The sequence below is a fragment of the Labrus bergylta genome, chromosome 7, assembly GCF_963930695.1.
Source record: "Labrus bergylta chromosome 7, fLabBer1.1, whole genome shotgun sequence".
Taxonomy (NCBI): domain Eukaryota; kingdom Metazoa; phylum Chordata; class Actinopteri; order Labriformes; family Labridae; genus Labrus; species Labrus bergylta.
The window spans coordinates 8671560-8688950 of record NC_089201.1 but is presented as its reverse complement, the minus strand read 5'-3'; the positions used below and the strand labels follow the sequence as shown (position 1 = coordinate 8688950).

Below are 17391 nucleotides of genomic sequence, written 5' to 3'. Positions count from 1 at the left end.
CGTTTGAGATTTTTGATGATGACTCAACATTTACGATAACTAGAGGCTGTTTATTTTTGCACCAGTAACTACTACTACTGCTGCTGCTGTATCCTCCTCTCCCCAAGCTTCTACCTCCCATCAGGTAGGAAAAGATTGGCCCCCGTGGCTTCCTCTCCACCTGAGTCACAAGAGAGGTGACCACACTGCTTCCACTCAGATTGTTAATCTTAATCACAGCAGGGTGGGGACTTTGACATTTTTTTGTTGGAGTCTAAGGAATTACATCTATTCTTGCCAGTCTGCGCCCTATGCGTAAACATTGTGATTGTAGGTTACTGTGCGTAAACGTGGAAAATGCCTATGGAATAGTTCCATATTTTGAGACTCTCACTCGCTTTCCATCTCTTTCCCTTTTTCACCCTTTAAGCACTTTTCCATAAAACCTCTCTGGACCATTTTCTTAACAGCCATGGAGAGGAGGAGCGAGGGGGTGGGTCTTGGTTATATGGGCGTGTTTTGGTATATAATACCTCTAACCGAGAAGTTTTGCCTGTCGCCTGCCGCCTGGTCTTTGGGACAGCATACATCATCCCTTATAGCCGCTCCAACTGGGAAACTAACTCACCTGCAATCTCTACAACCAAATAACTGGCCAACGTTTTTGACTACTGCCATCTGACATGGAGACCCAGCAAAGACACGGACACCACTCAGTTTGCCATACCTGCCGGAGAACGGAGCACAGCAGAATGAAGGTAACCAGACGAAGAAAGTGCAATACTTTCCGGTTGTGCTGTTCGGTCAGTGAGAGACCTCTGGCGATGTAGTTACTTTTTTTGCTTGGCTTAAGAAGTACGAAAACCGGTTCGGGTGCATCAGATGCATTGAATGCATCATTTCTGTGCAGAAAAAGCAACCGGACATCTCTGAAATTGCATGCAACGATAAAGTTAAACATGCATGAATGACATTTGGAGCCCTTTATGCTTTGGAGCATTTGAGCAACAGGTTACCTTTCAGAATAGAAAAAAAAAACCCGAGAGGTGTTTTTTTACTTCTCGTTTCTGGATTGTACGTCCCGTCCGCAAGACTTGGAGCAAACAGCTGGTCTTTTTGTCGGCAGATAGGGGGCGGTAGGTTTGAGGGTCAGTGAGCTCATCTCAGGGTGAGCAAGGGGAAAATATATGCTGAGTCTGGCTTTTCAGATAGTTAACTATCGAGCAGCCGGTCTTGCAACTTCTGGAGAGTTGTGTAAGACTGAGAAAGCCAGAGATACTGTCTACTTTTTCCTCAACAATAAGCACTTCTTCCAGGTGCGTCGCAGTGACAGCGACTGATAACAGTCTTAAGGGGGGTGGGGAGCATTATTTGTCTCGCGCAATCAGCTTTTTCTGAGTTACTAGGTCAATACAAAGAAGGAGAACGTAACAGTGGGAATCGTACATGTTGTACAAGCATGCAACTCGAGTGCGTAAAAAGTGGATCCTCTTATATCACGCTGAAAGGCAACATCTGGCTGTCATCTGGGATTTTTTTTTTTTTTTTTTTTTTTTTAAGAATTTCTTTGTGTCGTCACTTTTGACATGTATGCCTATGTGCAAATGCTAAACGGATTTTCTGCAATGTGTTTTTTTGTCTGCAGGTTAAGAAGATGTCTTCGTCCAGTCGAGCGCTGCTCTTTGCACTGGCTCTGACACTCTACTTTGTGGAAATAGCCTCGGCGGAGACGCTGTGTGGGGGAGAGCTGGTGGATGCGCTGCAGTTCGTGTGTGAAGACAGAGGCTTCTATTTCAGTAGGTTTCAAAGCGACACAAGTTCTCACAATGGGCTTCGTGAATGTTGTTTGGCTGTTTTATGTCCCTCTGTCGAGACTCACATCTGTTTGGATAGCTGAGACTATCGCTCTGTCTGTGGCTGTGCGGTATGCGTGTTTGGTATTTGTCTTACACACGCGCGCACACACATACAGAGAGAGAAAGGAGAGAAAGAGGGAGAGAGAGAGAGAGGGATTCTTGCCAGCTGTGTGTCTGAAGACATGGTCCAGGCTGCTTTGCTGAGTGTGCGCATTCTGCCTGCAGCCCATACCTCTCATTGCATATGAAAGACCGGCGAGCTGTGAAGGCACACACGACCCCGCGCGACACAATGGGCCGCTTGTTTACCAGTAAAGTAATAGCACCCCAAGAGGCATACCAGTCACCTCAGTACCAGTGTTCCCAGGCCAGGCTACCACACTGATGACTCTGAGGGGGGAGGAGGAAGAGGGAAGGGGGGGGGGCTGTTTTTGATGTCAGGTTAAGAGGAGATCATTAACATCAATTCTGATCATTGCTTCCATTGTGGAGATGATGGGAATAGCTGTAAAGCATTATGGGAATGCATTGTGGTCGCTGTTAATCCTCATATTGATAAGTTTCTGTTTACTCAGTCTTTGCCACAATGGCATGTTGTCTCTACAACGGAGAAAGCAATTTCTTCTTAAACATTTGAAAGAAAATATATTAGTTATTTCCCACCCCCTACTTTTAAGCCACCCCGTTTTGACAGACAACATTTCTTTGTTTGCTTTTTTTCAGCCACAGAAGCTTAACTCCCATCAGAAAGATCATAATCCAATTTAAAGCAACATAAATTTGTTCAACCTCCCCTTCTTCCTCCCTCTTTTTTCCTTCTCTCATATTCTCTTCCTGCAATCAAATCTTCCCTCCCATGAGATTTCTGCAACATTATATGAGGCACAGGACTTCAAACAAGGCCTTTTCAGTCACCATATTCTTTATTTTTTTCCTCACTTGTCTTTACTCTCTTCTTCTTTTGTTTTGCATTCTTGACCCACACACACCCTCTCCCTCTCTCCCAGCACTGATCCCTTTTCTCCTGTTTTCTCCACCTCACTGCCCCTTCTCCCTCTCTCACCCATCTCATCCTCTTTATTATATCTGCTGACTTGACAAAGGACAAGGTCACTGAAGAGTTTCTATTTTATGTAATTGCTCTCTCAAAGGTCTGTCTGAGAGCCCAGTTGTCTGTTTCTTTTGGTGTCTACAACACAGCATGTTTACTTGTGTATTCACTCATTAAACGACTTCCAGATAGCCCTAATCAGATTATCCTCTACAAACAAAAAGATTTGTTGCAGTTGGTCATAGATTTCCTTTTATCCTCTTTACCATGTGGGCTTCTTCATTTATCGAAGTAATCCTGCGAAAACAACCCAGATTCATTATTGGTGCTTATGTTGTGGCCTTCTTCATCCTTTGTTGTGCTCCTCCTCAGGTAGGCCAACCAGCAGGGGAAACAACCGGCGCCCCCAGAACCGTGGGATCGTAGAGGAGTGTTGTTTCCGTAGCTGTGACCTCAACCTGCTGGAGCAGTACTGTGCCAAACCCGCAAAGTCTGAAAGGGACGTGTCGGCCACCTCTTTACAGGTCATACCCGTGATGCCCGCACTAAAACAGGTACGTCTTCACAACAACAACAACATGCATGTATGGGAACTACTGTTAATCCGCGTCTCTATCTGTCCTCACATCTCCTGCGCCTATTCACCTCTGAGCCTCACCCACATGTCCCCGACACCGAGTACACACTAAAACACGCACATAGACAGGTTTATCTTGTGAAATGGCCATTGCTAAGCAGTTACCTTCCATGCAAAGTGCTGACCATCATGGAAAACATTGCGACAGTCACAGCATGTTGTACTCAGGAAAAGGCAGAGTCATACTCACACGTCAAGACAGTGTCTGTGTGTGTGAGAGAGAGAAAGTCTGTGAGATGGTGGAGTCTGATGGGCTGTAAAAAACAGTGTGTTCTGATTATTAGTCACGGAACAGTAAGCTCTGTGAAACTGGCATCCATTTTGACCCATGTGGTCAGGAACACCTGACCCAGACAGTAGATGGTTGAATTATGTCATAAACATGCAGGGAACCATCGGAGTGGGCTTTTCAGTGCAGTCACAAGACCGAACCGTGGCTGCTTTCCAGACCTCTTCAAATCACTCAGACTGTCCTCAAGACAAGACTAGACAATGGATATGTTTTCAACGCCTCAGCTTTGGATTTAAAAAAAATCAGTATCACGGTTTGAAACATTTAAAAAAAAAAAAGCTATTCTTCAAATATAGGAAGAAAAATAATGCTCACTCTGTTTGAAATGTGTGAAAAAGAGTCTGCAGGGGAATTAGTTGGGACATGTCCCTGGTTAGTCTATGCAGGGAGAGTTGATGGGTACTGGCTGCTCTGAAGGCCAGCTGTTCTTAAGGCTATTGAGCAGGCCTGCAGTGAATGAAGGGGGGTAAACACTCCTCAAGTGGCAGCACCAAAACAAGCCATTCACATGGAGCACTGGCTACTTACGCATAAATTCTAGCCCCGCTGCTACCACTCCCACTGTGTCTCAGTCTGGTGGTGCTTCGCTAACATCTAACGTCATTTAAAAGCAGTTTGTTTTTACATTACAATTTGTGTATGTGTGGCTACATTCGGGTTGAGGAGGTTAGTCAGTTCAGCGAGTCGTTTGCGCCTCATATGTATATGAGGCGAGCGGCCACCCTTTCCTTTGACAGTATGTTAAAGAGGCTGAACTAAGCACTTGTTGACAGCTTCTCTCAGTCGAGGAAACCAAAACAAGAGCCAGTCGGAGGCAGGGCGAGTCTGTTATGACGGTTGTTGCTGCAAGAATGACATATGATTTCCATTTGACCTGCCCAACAATGACTGATTTTTTTTTCATAAAACAAACAAGGCATTTCTCCATTGTAATAAGTACATGCACAGCATCTTATCACTTCTAATGAACTGACTCCCTCTTTTCCCTTTTTCTTCCATTTTTGCCCGCTCGCCACAATAGGAAGTCCCAAGGAAGCAGCATGTGACCGTGAAGTATTCCAAATACGAGGTGTGGCAGAGGAAGGCGGCCCAGCGGCTCCGGAGGGGCGTCCCCTCCATCCTGAGGGCCAAAAAGTTTCGGAGGCAGGCGGAGAAGATCAAAGCCCATGAGCAGGCGATCTTCCACAGGCCCCTGATCAGCCTGCCCAGCAAATTGCCGCCTGTCTTGCTCACCACGGACAACTATGTCAACCACAAATGAGCCCGCTGCCAGCCCTTTGCACAGACAAGAGTTTGGAGGGAGAAAAAAAGACTAGGGGATTATAGCTTTGTCTCTGACGTCATTTCTGTGGCAGTCCTCTTTGACCTCCCCTGCCCTGTCCGAGCCCACCAATCCCTCCCCCCTTGCTCTCATCCACTACTTCTTGACCCCTTTGCCCTATTCTAATGCCCCCCTTAACCCAACCCACCCACCCTCCTCTGGCACACAAACATGCCTTCACATTCTTCCCGTCTGAACTCCCTCTCTCTTTCAGTCACTGACACAAAAGGCACAAACACAAATGATGAACAAAAAGTTAACAATTTGGCTGAATGCAATTCAGGTGGATCCTTAAGCAAAAGAGAAACGGGAAAAGGAGAAAAGAAGATGAAAGAGATCTGGGGTTTGCAAGTGTCAAGAGGACACCCGGAGGAATGTTTTTCTGTCCTGGTGGAAGACAACTGAAAGTGAAGAGCAGCTTGCATGAAAGAATCCATTCCACATAATCTTTCCAGAGGCAAAAACGAAAATCTCTGTTAGTTCTTTTTCTTATTAGTTTGCACCTCTACCTATAAAGGGACTTCCACACTGTAAGGAATTATTTTGTAAAATTAGATTCCTGTTCCAGCACCTTTTGATCACAAACAAAAAGCAGAAAAGAGTCTGCAAAATTGCACATTGCCACGGATTACGTCAAAGTAAAGAAAAAAATGGCACTATTTTTTTATGAACAATGAACGTGTAGCTTAAAAAAATGTCATGGTGCTAGCTTTGGGAATGGACTCAAAGAAGAGGTTGAAAAGCACGTTTTTTTTCTTTGGATGAACATTAAAACTTTCCGTTTTAAGGAAAGTGTGACTTTAAAATGAGGAAAATATAGGATTTGGGGGAGCTCCTGACAGTGGCAACGTCAAGGGGGAAGTGTCACTGAGAAAGAAACGGGCTGTGTGGGTGTCTTGGCTCACAGTGAGTGCTAGCGGCTGCTCATCACTATCTTGCCAGTGTAAGCGGCAAAGGGGGACCTGCGCCCCCCGACCCACATGTCCCTCTAAGGCTGCCACACACAGGGAGCAGTGTGGGGACACATAGGGGACACTGTGGACCGCCTGGAATGGGACAGTACTACAGTTCTGGGACAGTGCTTCCAGTTTGCCATGGCTTTGCAGACTGTTCTGACATAAAGTAACATGGCATGGACAACGAGCAAGTGGGATAATGATGATTATATTTTATTTTGTCTTTTATCTGTTTTCTTTTCATATCAATGTTTCAATGAAAAAAAGGAAAACCCTGTCAGTTTCTGGTACCGTGACATTCCTGTTTTTCCAAGTTCGGCTTTTTTTGTTTCCATGGTTATTGTTCTTATGTTATTTTACAGTTCTAAAGAAAGGCACAAAATTTCAATTCAAAGGGAAAAAACAGCAATAATGTCAACTAACCTTTTATTTTTATTGTATATCAGTAGTATTCACATGCTTTTGCCTGAAAACAAATACTTGAATATATATATATATATACATTTATATATATATACATTTATATATATATATATAAATATAGATATATAATTAGTTTCCAGGGACGATGTGTTATTTTCCTTTAGTCTGAGCTGTATCTTGCGTAATGAGCCGCCAAGCTTTTTTGTTTGTTTGTTGAATTACAAATAAGGGCACTGTATAAAGGCATTATTTATTTTGTTATAAAATATATTTGAAAAATTGGTCCAAATAATATACGTAGCACTGATGCTCAACTGACGGTTTTACTTTGTATGATCTCTGTTTTCCAATTGGAGTTGTAAGGCTTTTTTGTAGATGCTTTGTACCAAAAATAACGTCTTTTTTTTTTCTTTCCTTTTTTTTTTTTCATCTGCCATAGTAACTTTAAATTAATATTTTAACAGCGGTAAAGCCTGGATTGCATAGGCATGTTATGTCACAGAAATAGGCACATACTCTGAATACGCTGGTCTGCATGGAGGTCCAGAAGCCTGTCAGGGTGATCTGTGAACCAAGAAAGTATCAATGAGTGAGAAATAACTGTTCAACATTGATTGTACTCAAACCCACTATGTTTTGAAGCCACTTTAGTATTGATGGCGGGGGGAAATGACCAGTTCTTCATTAAATCATGTCTTTGTAATTGTGCACGTGTCCTATGATCTTCTGAGGAGCATCCTTGCTCATGTGCCAGTGCCACTCATGTTGTTGTTGGTTTGGGCCATAAATGTCTGGTCAGTTTGTAGATTTAGGGATGAGCTTACATGTGTCTTACACAAGTTATTATGTTGATGCCTTAATTGAAGGTTAGGATGATGGCTGCGATGCCATCAAAGGTCACCTCAAGGTCATTGTCTATCCTGGAGAGAGCATATCATTGTACCACTGTTTTCATTTTCTCTCTCTCTCTCTCTCTCTCTCTCTCTCTCTCTCTCTCTCTCTCTCTCTATCTCTATCTCTCTCTATATCTGTCTATCTATCTGTCATTTCCTCTCGATCTTATGCATCGACACAATGTTTCTGTATTTGCACGTTGAGGGAAAGGAAGCAGGGTAATTAGCCCGCCATTCACCCCTCAACAATCTTCCAATTATCCATCCATTATGCATTCGATGAAGGGCTATCACGCTGACATTTCTGAAGCACTCAGGAATTAAATGAAAAAAAAAAAAAAATCCAAACAAAAACAATCTATGCCCTGCGACGGAGAAGTGGAGTATAGGTGCTGAGTGTACGTGATAATCTTGTTGTGGAAGGCTCAGCGTCTCTGGCCACAATGATACAGCTCTCTGTGACAAAACCACCGTCAGAAACAAGGTCATTTAGTGCCACATCATGCTTCCTCCTCCTTATGTCATGTATCGCCCATGAAATGGCGACTTAATGGATACTCATCCTGCTGCGGTGAAGACAATACTTCCTCTTTCTATCAGAGAGATCTCTATGATCATGGCTGCGTCCTGTCTTTCCTTATATTCAAATTCAGTTGTGCAACAAAGCAGGCAGTGCAATTATTATTATATTACATTATATTATATTATTATTATGATTAATATTATTGTTATTATATTATTTTCTATTTTATTGTATATTTTCCTGCTAGGACTGCATTCATCCACTATTGTAATGTTCGAACAGGCGACTCTAGTGTTCCTATGAATGGCGAGAAAGACAACCACTTTTTTTCGCTGAATATGAAGAGATACTTTGCCGAGCAATGGCAACTTTTTCTGTGTCAGTAGCTCACTCAGCCTGTGTGTATTTTATTGATTTAACCTCTGCACGCTAGAACGTCCGAAATGCACAATTCATGTACTTTCATTTTTAATATCAATAAAAAAACATTTTATCAAACATACAAAGTCTAAAAGGTTTACTGCTTTTTGTTTAGCCAGTGTTGGATGTGTGTTGACACTTTTCACTGTGTGATGGAGCCGTTTTTAAGATCTTTTTATATCAATTAAAGCGTATGTGCCCTCTAAATGATTTATTACATCTTAAGGCCTTGCAAAGAATCTGCAGTTGCTTTTAGCACCCTCTCTCTCACTCTCCCCCATCCTCCCTCCTTTCTCTCTCGATTCCCTGCATCTCTGCCTGTCTTTCTCTTTCGTTCTGTCTGTCTATCTGTCTGTCTGTCTGTCTGTCTGTCTCTTGCTCTTTGATATGCCAAAGAAGAAAGCTGCAGCTTGTCTAACTAAACCTGGCCTGTTCTCACTGCCTCTTACACACTCATCCATCCCTCCATCCTCCAGCTGCTCGCTAAATACTGGAGCAAGCTCCACTTCAGGTCTAAGTTTAGTAACAAACATGTCTCAAATTATCCTGAGCATATTCCAAAAACAGCTCGACCTTTTTCTTTGTTGACATGCATGCACACACGCACACATGGGAATGTTGTTACCGGGCAGATTTACAATTTAGTTTCTTTGTTTCCAGAATAAAGCAGTTGGGCATTGGGCTTTTTTTTTTTGGTGCAGGAGAGTTTACTGTAACTCTCTGTTGTGTTTTTTAGGGTTGGCATCAAAGAGATTGAATTTCACAAGCAGGAGAGGCAAAAATATCATTTTTTCTGCGGCTTTTTTTCTTAGTTCAAAACTCTGCTTTGCAGAGCTCTACAGTGATGAAACGCAAATGAGTAGCTTCTAGGAAAATGGAGAGACCAGCTTCTTAAGTTGTAAAGAGTTCCTCTCTATGTGGTATGGTCATAAATTGTAATTATATCACCTTTGCCTGTCTCATGAAACCTTAATGGCCTTCTAAGGACTTCATCCCTTGTAAAAAAAAAGAGTGGGAAATCATGCTCTAAATGCATCTCCTGGAAATATTTTCACTACCGAAGGATGCTTAGAGGCTGCAGAAGTTTACTTGTTTTTTTGCCTGAATTCAACATGCAAATTCTCGCATTTTTGCCTCTTTAATCATAAGAATTCTGCATCGTTACTTCCATTCCCTCGTATGGATAAATGCATTGCTAGTGCAGTATTTCGATGGTGTCACTCCCAATAAATATTTTACTCTCACAGACTATTTTGAACATACTCCCAAGTGTGTGTGTGTGTGTCTGCTCTCCAACAGCCACGCTGGGACTGAGTCCGTTCCCTGCAGGTGTTTATACATAACTCTCTGGAGTTTGGTAATGAGAACAGGGACTCTCTATCCCTCAGGGCTCATCTCGTCACCGCTGAGCCTGACAGAGCATCAGCTGGCATGAAAAAAGTCAACCGAAACAAGTCAAACCGGGCCACAGAGCGCCAAATCATCACTTGTTTTCCTGATTGGTGAGCTTGGTGGTTGTGATGGTTAGATCTTGTCGAGATAATTAGAACTGTTACTGTGCGGGTGTCAACAACAGAGCTGAACATTGAGCACGTTTCAAGTATTTAACATATGTCAGAGGGAGGGGAATCTTTAAACTTAGATTAAAGGAGAGCTGCATCTATATTTGGAAAAAAAACTCCCTTTAACATTATCTCATACAAGTTAAGGGAACAATGCCACCTTAAACTAACATGGAGTATACAAATAACTGTAAACTCAAACCCTCACATCAACCCCCATAAGAGAGGCCTCCTGAACTGTAGAGCAGGGTATATATGTGGGTGGCACAACTCTCCCAGGCCTGACATTGGAAACTGCCAAAGAGCACACTAGAGTTAGTTGTGGTTGGCCGGATGCACGGGATGCATGTAAGGCCAGGCCAACTATTGAGGCACAGGGTTTGGCAAACCCAGACCATCACAGCCCAGCGTGGCCACACAGGCCAATTAAGACGGTCCTTCTCCTCTCCTTTCTTCTCCTCCCCCTCCTCTGTGTGTCTCTCTCATCTCTCCCTCTCTCTTTATCTCTCACTTTCTCCCTTGTACTCCCTCTCTCTTTCTCCCGATCCTCACAAAGCGTGCTCACACATTCCTCTTCTCTCACTTTGCCTCCCTAATTGCACTGGACTGAAAAGAGGGATGGAGAGAGAGGATTGAGATAGAGAGAAAGAGACAGAGACAGAGCGAGGGGAAATCAGAGGGAAAGGGGGTCACACCAGAGAACCCCTAGAGCCGGGACAAACTGTACCGTCCCCCAGGAGTAGTCAAAACTCCTGTTTGTGGCGCGTTTGCCCTAAAGCACTCTCTTTCTCTTATTAATTACACCAAAACATAACCATTTGGCTAATTCTGCCAAAGAGCTTCATTTCATAATGTAAAAATGACTCAATCTGCATCCTTTTAGCTCTGAGGTGGTTACAGCAGAGCCAGAGCATAAAGAGGGGATTGTGTTTCTTCAGCGCCCCACAAAACTATCTAATTGTTGATTCCTAATCAACCAGGAGCTGTGAGGAGGCTTTCCTAATTATGTAACCGTAGATTCTGACACATTAACAATGAAGTGGAAGTTTTGGTGGATTTTGAAAGTATGGTTGAAACTGTGTGCGAAGAAAAGAAGAAGACTGAAGTCTATTTCCAGCAGGAGAGAGTCTGATAAGCTCTTAGGAATTTAAATACTTGGTTTTGGTTAAGGTGGGGGATAATATCACTCCAACATGTGTAAGGACTTTTCTGCAATATAAACTGTAGAAAACATGTTCAGGAAACTGAGGCGAGCAGAGAGTAAAGCAGAGAAACTCTGCCCAGAGGCTTGCAGTGCCTCATGCATGGGCTGCAGAAAAAAAGGGTAATCCAGGAGGTCAGTGCAAGTGTGAAAGGGGCTCATGTTTATTTCTGCATGATTTTTATTTAAAGGGTAAATTATGTACATCACACTTTCAAAATGGCTGAGGCGATGAGACAGACACAAACTATTTGGGCACAGAAAAACAACTTCACAACGTCAGTGTTTGTCTGTGGTCTCCATCTTATAGCATGAGAAGGATCCATGCAGCCCACTCACACACCAAACATGGAGCGCTTTCGATGCCACATTTGTAATGTTTTGCAATTTTGTGGCTTTTGGTGTCTTTGACAACACAGCAGTGAAAGGTCAGAGATGGGAAAACACAACAGAGTGATGAGGATGTGACAAGATGTGTGAGGTATAGACTTTATTCTGGAGGGGCCAAGAGAAGGGAAATGAGGTGGTTAAACCAAACAAAATCATAACAAAGGGGGAAGTGGTTTTTGGTGTGGTCACTAGGTCATTGCACGACAATTTCCTTTTACTGGAAAACAAGGGGGTCACAGCTTTGCACTGAAATATACGCTATGTGTGGTGCACAGACCTCCTGGGCTTTACTTTTCACAGGGGTCAAATGTTACTCTATGTGGCCAATGAGTTGTAAGAGTTAAAACTATCCCTATTTTTCAAGATTACCAATGACACCATCAGAGCTCACTACCTACTTTTTTCTAGCAGAGCTTACCTTTATCACTTTGCTGCTGTTCTGAAATATTCATGGTTTTGTAAGAGGCTAAATTTAATTGGAGGTGTTGCAGCGGGAGTGAAGTGGGTGGCAATAAATGTTTAAAAGCAGAACGCTGCACGTAATTAAACAAGGAGGTCAGCATCTTGTAACGTTTTAGGTTTCTGAGTTTAACACTTTAACATTATCCAGGTGTGTCCTTACTTCACTCTATCAGGGCATTCATCATTGTTGCACGTCAGTGTCACTATGTGGAGGTCACTGGGGCACTACCTAGGACAAACACACCACATACACACTCACACAACACACATACTGCTTTTCCTGCCATGATGCATTAGAGGCGAGACTGTTAAGGGTGCAAAACTGTGACAAATCAGGTGGGTATAGGCACACTTTTTTGTAAATGGAAAACTACAAAGAATGAAATCTTTAAATCCAAAGGCAGACAATAGTTGATGCTGGCACTTGTTGTAGTGGTAAAGCAGGCTGCACAATAACCAGGGACACTCCCCTCTATGTTTGAACAACATATAATTACAGATCAGGATAGGAGAGCCCATTCTTTGGGGAAAATAGCAATCTCTTTCTAATTACAAGGCAGGCCATGATCCATACCTATCCGTCACTTCAAATAACTTGCTGTTGGAGTGGCTGGTGATATATCAGTACAGGTAGAGATAAACAACACAGGCAGCACTGTGAGAGCCATCAGCTGAACTGATTATATAGCCTGAAATCAGCACATTCAACTGAATTTAAAAAAAAACAGTTTTCTAGATGTTAAACTTTGGCAAAAAATGGCAAAAGTTTGTTGAAGAAGTGGGAGAAACTACTTTTTCCTCTTCATGTTTTTTCCATTCTTACAAACCAGATACACAGATCCCTGTCGATGTTATTAGGCTCTTTTGAATGACGAGTGTTGAGTTGCACTTTTGTGCAACAGTTGAGCTAGTGCCAGCGTGTGTCCAGCTGTCATTTTCTCACTCTCTCTCTCTCTCTCTCTCACACTCACACTCACACACACACACACACACACACACACACACACACACACACAAACAGGCCCCAGTCTGTAGTCTCCAGTGGCAGCACACAGCGATGGTGGAGGTTCCTCTCTCCCGGACCAGATGAGCATTCTAGTTATCTTCCCCACATAAACAAGATAAGCCCCTTTTCTTTTGTGCTCGCCAAGGCCGGGGGTTACAGGGTTCTTTCCTTCTATCGCTCGCTTTCTCTTCCTCTCCTTGACCTTTTTCCTCCTTGTTTATCTGTTTCTGCAGGATTCACAAACTGGCAAAATCCTCTGGCACATCATAAAAAAGTATCATCTGGTATTACAATTACAGAATTCACATTCCACTTCACTTGATCTTTGAAAATAACTAGCTTCCTTGGATGACAGACATTTCAGCAATGGTTGTAGCCCCGGCATCAAGAGATGCAAATACACAAACAAAAACACAACACAGGAGAGCAAATATTTGTGAGGAAATTGTTGGAGATGGACCTTGCAACTGTGCCATTTGGCTGACCCAAACTATTGTCCGCTGGACTTGCCATAGAGGCTGGCAGCAGTTGTTTGTGTCTGCTGTGCCATCCTTCAGACCAAGACTGTCAATTTCATTCTCATGCTTCAGTAAAAGGGATGGGAAGTTTTCCAAAAATGCCTCAAATGAAAGACAATGAGACAATGTATAGACATGTGTGGGTAAGAGTGTTTTGTGTGTGTGTGTGTGTGTGTGTGTGTGTGTGTGTGTGTGTGTGTGTGTGTGTGTGTGTGTGTGTGTGTGTGTGTGTGGTGTGTGTGTGTGTGTGTGTGTGTGTGTGTGTGTGAGTGTGTGTGTGTGTGTGTGTGTGTGTGTGTGTGTGTTTGCATACTTAAATATAAAGGCTGCGCAACCGTTCTGGCACACCAGTGATGACAACATGTTCTCTGTGTAAACCCATGCAGAACACAAACATAAACAAACAGTCATGTATACAAAAATATACACGACAGCACACGTGCAAATTTGCACACATTCAAATATGAACCCAGGACCACACATACGAAACCTACACACACGCATTAGTGTACATGGTGTCCCTGCTAATGATGGGTGGCAGTATGATGTTTGTGTGTGTTCCAAAAGAATTGGCATTAGTTCTTGGTTCCAAATCTGCAGCCAACAGCAGCAGGCTATTAACAAAACTGTTTCTTTGTTTGCTTTTTTCCTGGGTTTTTTTTTTCTTGAGAGGCGCCAAGCAATTAATGGACTGCCTATGGGAGAGCAGTAAACTGTGCCACGGTGCAGAACATACGCACAGTGATGCAAGACATGACGGCGAAGAATGTAGATGATGTTATGACTGACGAGCTTTCATCAATCAGATCTTCATTACGAGATGGATGAAAACAAAAGAGCATGACGTCAGAAGGGGCAAGACACACTTACTTTACTATCCTGGTATATCTTACAGAGTCTAAAGCAGAGTCTACAGCCTCCAAGAACGGACAAAGAGGAGAAACCATGGTTGTGTGTGTGTGTGTGTGTGTGTGTGTGTGTGATGGGAGATAGGATTACCACGTTGAATGAGTTCCCTTCAACATTTGGTAAAAAAAGGAAAAAAAAACTTGGAGCTGAGACTTTGTTTCTTTTTTCTCAGCCAGGTCTTTCTAGGAAAAGTGTAATTTTTTATCCTGATGGCGCAACACACAGTTTTCATGAAGGTCACATAATTGCTGCAAAAATAAGAAAGCGAGAGGGGAAACAAAGTTTATCACATGACGTGTGGTGGTAAAACTGCATTATTCATATGTAAACAACTTCTGTTAAAGGACTTTTATCTGCTGTTATATTGTAGCACTTAAACAAAACTGATAAGAAGTAAAGATATGAAGACCAGGAAGTAAAAACATTCATAACATTTTCATTGAGCTTTGTAGATCCACCCACTTTACATTTTAAAATGTTAAAGAAAGAATTTTGACATTTGATTGCAACACGTTTTTTACCATGTCAATGATATTAGCTTATTGTATACTAGGAAGTGTGTCCAATTTTACTATTAATACACATAGGCCTACTTATGAACATGCAAGTCAAGCTGTGGTCTTAAAAAGACATCTTAAATATAAAAGGCCATTTTTAACTTTATACTATTCTTCTTGCTTATGAAATGATTCTTATGTATCGTAAGCTCTCTGTCCACATTGCGTTAGGAAAGCACTGAGGGCACACTGCCAGGGGCTCTGCTGGACACAAGGCTAGAGTTCAATATTTACACCTCAATCCAATAGTTCAAAAATCACTTACACTTGCCGTTGTTTGGAGAAAAGCAAAGAGAGATAAATGGGGCAAATGTGCAATGAGGATGGGCCTGATTAATGATCAGCCAGTGATGCTAAATAAGAGGATATTGCTGTATTATTACTGAGCCGTACAAGTGACAAAGAGTCAGATAATAATGTGGATTTACAGCCCTGTGGTGAGTGTAAACAAGATAATGTGACTATTAAATAAGTTTTGCTGTGAAGACTCTGACACTTCAGAGAGATCAGCGTGAAGAGCATTTGTACCTGCCCATGCTGTGTTCAGGGAACCCAAGGAAAAACAAAGACTATTGGGGTCCTGGAAAAACAGAATAATCTGTTGACCTAAATGGACTCATTCGTTTTTTGGCCTTTGAAATGTTTTTTGGTGCTTCCAAATCATCAAAAACACAAAAATGTATACAATAAATTCTAGGTCTATAAAAAAGTGTTTCAGACATAGTGGACCTGAGAACTGCAAGTTGCTCTATTTCTGTTTAGTTGTCCCCTTGTTTTTTGTTTGTATGTGATCTTTATTTGAAAGGTCAAGTATGTAGCATGTAAACTAATGCCAGATGCTAAAGTATTTATAGCCTAAACTAAATTGCAGAACCTGTCTCTAAAAGGGGCCTTTAGGACCATAAATATTCAACTACAAATACACAAGGGACAGTACAAGACAAACTCAGAAGTACAACATATCCATATACATACCCATATACAACTTTAACTTCAATAATACTCTAATATTTAGTGATCCCTTTGAACTAAAAACAGCTTGTAGCTTGTTCGGCATTGGATGTGTGAGAGCCGGGGCTTTAGCACTACAGTCAGCTGCCTTTATTACGAGGGAGTCATAAAGCAAGAAATAAAAAGCAACAAAACACTCTAAAATTGCTGTTGTTTTATTGTCAATTAACGCAGAACATCATCAGTGATTTCCTGTTACTCACTGCGTGCATGTACCCTCGGGCCTCTCCAGTGACCCCTTGAGATGAGGTAACAGCAGCAGTTTCATCTAAACTACACATTTCTGGGCAGAAAAATTAGCTGCAAATCCACTTTTGGCTCCCTCTACATGTTTGGCTAATTCATATGTGCAGTGTGTGCACGTTCCTAAATGTACGTCTGTGCTCTTGTGTTCATAACCATCAACGTTTTTTTTTTTTCCTAGTATTTGTATTATAAGTGTGTTTGTGAAGTGGCTGCGACAGGTAACCAGGAATTATCCAGTGGCTTGCTCCCCAGACAGACTGTGTGCGTACGCTATGTGCCAGGCTAGTAATTGTGGGCTTGGAGGGAGAGAGGCCATACCATGTTAGCCATATTATTATCATTAGAGCGAGAGTTAGCTGGCTGTCTGAGGCCAGGTCCAGCAGGGAGATGCTCCTCCAGACAAACTGATGCTTACAATCCTTCTGTTTGTCCATCCTGTGCCCAGTGAATCAACCACTGCTGATAGTAATTACAGTCGGGTCATCACTAAAAAAAATAAATAGCAATTTGTCTTTATTCCAAATCCATGATTAAACTGAATTTCAAATATTGAAAATAAGAGGCTAATCGTTTGAGAGGTTTCTGTCCTGCAGTAGTGTGTTGTGTGTTAAGTAAGAACATCAGTTATTAGACAGGTCAAGCCACCTGCAGCCTGGCAGCCTGATAAACAATGAAAGCTGCTCACAGTGCTCTGAGACACCTGTGAGTGTGTCTGTGTGTGTCTGTGTGAGAACATGAGTGAAACACTGTACCTGTGCATCAGCTCTGGACTCATTTAAAAACCTGTCACAGCTCTGACAGCTGCTCAGCTGAATGTGGCCGTAATAAGAGAGCCAAAGGGTAGGGAATGAGTTGGGTTTTTTTTTTCTCCCTTGGGATGAATTTCTTTAGGATATTTTCTTTTACCATAAATGTTTATGAACTTTTTTCAAAGGTTGATCCAAAAAGGAATCTTGACTTGTTTTAAGGTATTGAAGATGTTTCAACTCGAAGCCTTTCATAGGAGAGAGAAAGGCCTTCAAGACCCTACACCAAGTCAAGTGTCCTCTTTAGACCATGCCTTGTATTACCACTACCAGGATGACTTAGAACATAAACAAGCGTTTTCAGACTAGGTTTTCTGAATGAGGTTGGGTACCTTCCTAAGAGACTGCATAAAATGTTCTTGACAAAACGAT

The 17391-nt window shown here is 42.3% G+C and overlaps 1 protein-coding gene across 2 annotated transcripts; it reads left to right on the top strand.

The window, feature by feature from the left end:
• The first annotated feature begins 521 nt into the window (after positions 1–521).
• igf2b (insulin-like growth factor 2b) lies at positions 522–7765 on the top strand. Of its 2 annotated transcripts, none has more exons than XM_020641630.3 (4): positions 522–737; positions 1625–1775; positions 3259–3440; positions 4837–7765. In XM_020641630.3, exons 1-4 carry the CDS (start codon positions 663–665, stop codon positions 5074–5076), a joined length of 648 nt encoding a protein of 215 aa, XP_020497286.1. In that variant the 5' UTR covers positions 522–662; the 3' UTR covers positions 5077–7765. The 2 variants fall into 2 exon arrangements, with proteins under 2 accessions (XP_020497286.1, XP_065812746.1); XM_065956674.1 differs by having other exon boundaries at positions 523–737; positions 1625–1779; positions 3263–3440.
• The last annotated feature ends 9626 nt before the right edge of the window (positions 7766–17391 follow it).

Coding starts and splice junctions, on each gene's coding strand:
- igf2b (XM_020641630.3), top strand. CDS start 663: ATGGAGACCCAGCAAAGACACGGACACCACTCAGTTTGCCATACCTGC. Junction 738..1,624: donor CGGAGCACAGCAGAATGAAG/GTAACCAGACGA, acceptor TTTTGTCTGCAG/GTTAAGAAGATGTCTTCGTC. Junction 1,776..3,258: donor AGACAGAGGCTTCTATTTCA/GTAGGTTTCAAA, acceptor GCTCCTCCTCAG/GTAGGCCAACCAGCAGGGGA.